This window comes from Orycteropus afer, unplaced genomic scaffold, assembly GCF_000298275.1.
Source record: "Orycteropus afer afer isolate SDZICR_OR568_19922 unplaced genomic scaffold, OryAfe1.0 scaffold00380, whole genome shotgun sequence".
NCBI lineage: Eukaryota > Metazoa > Chordata > Mammalia > Tubulidentata > Orycteropodidae > Orycteropus > Orycteropus afer.
The window spans coordinates 531,641-537,640 of NW_006921967.1; the positions used below are offsets into that span (position 1 = coordinate 531,641).

The following is a 6,000-nucleotide window of genomic DNA, read 5'->3' on the forward strand; positions in this document are numbered from 1 at the left end:
TTGGTATAGTGCCTAAAGCACTTGACTGCTAACCAGAAGGCTGGCAGTTCCAACTCACCAGACACTCCTTGGAAGGAAGGTTAGGCAATATACTTCCCTAGTGATACTGCCTCAGAAACCCAAGGAGGAGTCAGTGTGAGTCAAAGTCAACTCCACAGCAGTGAGTTTGGTTTTTTTTGGGGGGGTGGGGTTGTCAAAAAAAAGCAAAAAGGAAGCACAGCATGACCACATGACCATACCAGCAATAAACTAGGACTAGAACATTTGGGTCATTGTCCCTAAATAACTGCATTAGTTGACCAAGTTTTTCAGCCTCTCTTGGTCCTGTTTTCTCTTTTGGAAACTAAGAGGATTGGAATAGATTATCTCTAAATTCTCTCATTTGAAATACATCATAACATAAATTAGATTATGTAATTTGCATAACATAAATTAAGGGGGTTAGCATTATATGCTAATTAACCTTTTAACATATACAAAAGAAACTTAAATCTTATGGCCTCAACTCACTGATGAATTGGTAATGTCCAATTGTACATTATATATTATAAATCAGACCTATTATAATTAAAATTCTGTTTTTCACAAAAGGAGCCCTGGTAACTTAATGGTTAATTGCTCAGCTGACAATCAACAGGTTAGCAGTTGAACCCACCCAGTGGTTCCACGGAGGAAGACCTGGAGACCCACTCCTGTAAAGATTACAGCCTAGAAAACTGTACTCAAGGAGTACATGGAAAACTGTCATATGGAGTCACTATGAGTCAAAATTAATTCAGTGGCACCTAAGAATAATGCTTCTTCACAAAATATGTGTATTCATCTCAACTTATTGATCAATTAAAAAGGTATCCAATTCTCTAGCCATTAATCTTTAAATGCGAAGTATTGAATTTTCTAAGCCACAATTAACATACTATGTGATTCATGAACTGAAAATAATTCATACATTCAAGGTCATACACAGCATTGGCTAAGCTGTAAAGTCAAGGAAGTCTATTCTGTAGTGAAAAATTACAAATAATGAAAACAAAACCAAAAAAATCATTTTCACCCCTAGTTTATAGAGCAAAATACTACATTATGGAAAATGTAGTTCCTAAGAAAAGTAGTCAGAGGGAAAACAACATGATGAAGACAGTACTGCCATAAAATAAAAATGAAAAAGGTGAAGGGCAACTCTTTCAATTCATATCAAAAAAGACATTAGTTTTTCAACATACAAAAGATCAAATAGAAAATAGTCAGAAAACAGATAGGAATGCAACAGTACAAGTATGAATCATGAAAGAGAAAGAAAATTAACTATGGGTGCTTTAGGACTAAAATGGCATAGTAGGAAACTGGAGTTTAATTCAAAATTTTGAAGAGCTCCCAAAGGAAATATTTCAAAGAAATTCTGTTTCCAGCTCACTGTCTCCACAAAGGACTTGGCCCTAAGTTTTGTTAGTCTTCCCGAGGATTCTGGAGCCATTTAGCTGGTAATTGACATTATAGCTATGCTGTCCAATATATGTGCCATATACCACATATGGATATCTAATACTTATAATGTGACCAGTCCAAATTGAGATGTAGCAGTATAAAATACACAGCCACTTTTGAAGATTTAGTTAAAAATATATATATATATCTCACAAATCATTCTTTACATTGATTACATACAGAAGTAATAATATCATGGATTGTGCCATGTAGTTGATTCCAACTCACAGTGATTCTATAAGACAGAGTAGAACTGCCCCATAGGCTTTCCAAAGCTGCACTCTTTACAGCAGTAGACTGCCTCATCTTTTTCCCACAGAGCAGCTGGTAGGTTCTAACTGCTGAACTTCTGGCTAGCAGCTGAGCTCTTAACCACTATGGCACCATATTGCTTCAATAGTGTGGGTATATTAGGTTAAATAAAATATATTATACAAATAAATTTCACCTGTTTCTCTTTCCTTTTTTAATGTGGCTATGAGCAAATTTTAAATTATACATGTGGCTTGAATTTGTGGCTCACATTTTTTTTTTTCTTTTGAGCAGTGCCAAACTAGAGAATAAGGCTAAAAAAATGAATCTAATTAAAATATAGTTATTAAATAATGATCTAAAGAGGCAGGTGGAGAAGAAACAAGAAAAGATACACTTCAAAAAGCAAAAGAAAGAGAAGTGTCATATAGAAACATGATAAATAAAAAAGAAATATGAAAATAATCAATAATATAGATAGTAAAATGAACTTTCAACTACTGTTTACTAACTAGCCATTATTCAGTTCAGAATTGAATTTCTTTCCAATTACATCATTTACAACCTAATTCTTTTACTAAAAATTCTCAAAATCCTTCTGATTTTCAAATAACTGTTTTCTTAATGAGCAATAAATGGGCCACTTCAATGAACTATCCAAAAATATCTTTAGTAAGTCTTCCAGAAGTTCCTCAAATAAAATTCCTTCCTAACAACGACATATAAAAGAACACTGGTGGCAACCTCATCTGAATATTAATTCACAGAGGCCATTCTGACAAATCTCTACTTCACAAAATATTAATCAGACAAGAAGAGCCAGCATGTTTCCCTCACTTTTCTAAACATGCCACGCATTTTGGAGACACTCTAACTGCTTTTCCTAATCTTAACCTTTTGTACCTGCACCCTTGAAATAGAAAGTCAAAGACTACATAGAAAGTAGTTTACAACTTAGTGTTGTCATGAAAAAGCCATACTTTACCACAGCCTCTTAAAAAAAAAAAAAAAAAACACCCACCCTGGGCCTACCACAACTGTCACATGCTGGATTCTTTCTTTTTTCCTTTAATTCCATTGGGGACCTTTCTTTTGGAGCAAGAAAAGCCTACTTAAAATGAAAATTCTAAACATCTCTTAAAACCACCCAATTAATCCTGAAGTCAGCACCTCCTAATTAAGAATAAGAGATAACGTTTCATTTCTAAGTGATCCTTCTCCTAACATCCTTATTCGTAGTAAACTATGATGCTGTGTAAATAGTTCATAGCTCTGAGCTATGTAAAATCCTATTAAACAATACTTACCTAATTCACAAGTGTATTGTGTCCCCTTTGGGAAATATAAAACAATGCAGTATCCTGTGTGGCAATTCTTAAACCCAGTAAGCTTAAACATTTTAAGAACTGCACCAGAAATAAACTATCCCTTCCTTCTCCTTCAAGCCTGTCAAATTTTTTAAGATGTATTTTATGGCATTACCCTATTTACATTGCAAAATAATGAATATGGTTTGTCCGCTCTCCAACGATAATTGAGAGAACACAAAAACCCCCATTGAGTTACTATATGGATATGGCTTGTTTAGTGAGGTGGTCTGTGTAGACACAGAAATTAAAGCGTCAAGTGCACACATTAAAAAGATTGAAATAAGGTTGGAAATCTAACAAAAGTCTTTCATTTCCTAGAGGGCGGGGCCAAACGGATGTGTTTGGCAGTGCTGAAGGAGGAAAGACCCATATTCAAGCCTTAACTGCCTCCCGGCTCCTGTCTGAACAGCCTAGCTAACCGGAAAAAAAAAGGTGGGAGGGAGGGAGGGAGGGGAGAGAGCTCGACTGACTCCCGCTAGCTTTCTATTCGCTTGGGAACATTGACTTCGAGACCCAACCTGTCTTTGCGCGGGTGGGCCTGGGCCACGCGCCTCGCAGCCAAACCAAACAGGGACAGCAGCAACCCTGGACCACGCGGGTATCCCCAGAACCCTGACCTCTGCTGGCTACCCATCCCCTAGGCTCATTTGCCTGCACTGTCCGCCAAGGCGACTGAGTTACCCCACAAAACACACAGACGCGCAGAGCCAACGCTGTTGAAGTCTTTTATTTCGTTATGTCACCGAAGTCGCAGCCCCGAAACAGATGGTCACCAGCCACGCGAGCGGGTGCGCCAGCGCTCCAGACTCCTGGAGGTGTCCTGTTTGTAGAGCTACAAGCAGCTATCGCTCCCTCCCGGGCGACTGGTCCTCTCCGAAGGCGGCGGTGCAGAGAGCAGTGTGGACAGCACACCGCAGAAAGGAGTGCAAGGAAACCACACAGCACTGTACGTAATGAATTAAGCAAGAACACGAGAGAGCTGGACCTGAGAGGTGGGAAATGGACAAACCTCAGGAGTAGGGGGGTTTCTCTGGAGGAGAGAAACCACCTGAGAAAACACACAGTGCAGGGGAAACAGAGCAAGCAATGGTGGCAAGAAAGATTTGGGGTTGGTTTGTTCCTTTCTCGAATTCTGCATTGTCACTGGGGAAGGGAGAAGGAAGAGCCTTTTACCTTCTGCCTCAATGGAAGACAGGAGCAGGACCGCGCCCAGGGCGGCGAGTGCTGGGAGAAACCCGGTCCGCATGCTCGGCCTCCGGGCTCACAGCCACATGAAGGGATCTGCGGGAGGAAGCAGGGACCGCGTCAGAACCCGGCGGGAGCAGGCCTGCGCCTGAGACCAGGTTAAAACTGGAGCCTGGAACTGGTCCAGGACCCTGACAGATCTGCTTTAATAACCATTGGGCCCAGCCCATCACATAATGGGTCTATTGTGGAGCAGTGGAAGTAAAGTTCATCAACAGAAGTTTGGTCATGGCACTAAAAGAGGGTTCAAGTTTAAAGAGGGTCTTGTTTTCCTGGAAGCTGCTCCTGCTTAGTATCCTTGGTAAAGGCCTCACCAGGCCCCACATGACTTCATCCTGCCTGGGTGATGGCTAATTCAGAGGTTATTTTATCCCTGACTCTACTAAATGTCTCTTCCAGCTGGGGATTTTATTTGGCTGCTCTTTCCTAGCTGCTGAACTCTTTAGGTAACTGTACTTTAGTGGTCTCAGGGTAGTTTGGAAAAGTATAATAAACTTTTTTTATTCTCCTTTTTCTTCATTTTGTTCTGCCTACAAATGTGCAACTCTTTAAGGTCTGAAATAGATTATACTGAAACATGTAAGGCCTAGATGAAACCTGATCCTCCTGCTAGCTGTGTTGTTTTCACATCTGATAAATCCTTTACCCAAGCTGAGGGGAAAACAACTCTAAAACACTTTATAAAAAGATACAAGGTACTAAGGGTGGAGAAACACCCTTGTCTGATATCCTACAATTTATCTTAATAACAATTTTCAGCAATTAACTTCAGCATTTAATTGTTCATTTAGCTAGGAAGATCACAGGTATATATGCACCAGAAGGGAATATACTCTGCTCTGATTTTTCCAAACTCTATTATGAATTCCTTGAAGATAAAGACAGAGCCTTATTCATCTTTTGTGGTCCCTAATACACACCAAAAATAACCAAACTTGTTGCCCTGGAGTCAATTTCAACTCATAGTGACCCTGAATGTTACAGAGTAGAACTTCTCCATAAAGATTTTCTTGGCTATAATCTTTAGGGAAGCAGATCACCAGACCTTTCTTCCACAGTGCTGCTTGGTGTGTTCAAACAACCAACCATTAGGTTAGTGGTAGAGTGCAAACCATTTGCACTACCCAGGGACCTAGTTGCCAGCACACAGTAGGTGCTTAATGAAATCTTCTAAAATCTTCAAAGCTGCAATACAGAGACACAAGCTACTAGTAATACACTGAACTGGGAAGCTGCCAGAAGCAAAACATAAAAAGACAGTTGACTCTGAGGTACATAAATTATTATACGGCAACAGGCTAGACATTATGAAAAAATAGAGGGTTGTGGGGGTGACTGTCCTCCTTGGAAATCCAAAAATGAGCCAAAGGTCAAGCCCTCTTTGAGAAAAGAAAGTGACAAGATCCAACCATGCTTGCCAAATTATTGGCACGGGAGCATTAGGGCAGTTTTCCCCTGGCCTGAGTGTAAATTACATTTTAAATGTCTGATGAGCAGGAGTGCCAAATCGCCCGGGGCTCCTTTTTATGATGCCAAGATTAAAATTTTGGCTTTGCTCTGGGGATCCAAGGGCTCTAGTAATTTCTTTCTCCCTAATTAACAACTGTTTGACATTTCTAACCCTCTTTTACATTAGTGAAAAGTAAGA

General features: G+C 39.8%; 1 protein-coding gene across 1 annotated transcript in view; it reads right to left on the reverse strand.

Annotated features, from left to right (window-relative positions):
- Window positions 1–4,353, reverse strand: part of COL12A1 (collagen type XII alpha 1 chain) — a 146,671-nt gene extending 142,318 nt beyond the window's left edge. The window contains exon 1 of the mRNA XM_007953255.1: window positions 4,281–4,353. Coding sequence (XP_007951446.1) covers window positions 4,281–4,353 — 73 coding nt within the window. The remainder of the gene's footprint in view (window positions 1–4,280) is intronic.
- Window positions 4,354–6,000: the final 1,647 nt, after the last annotated feature.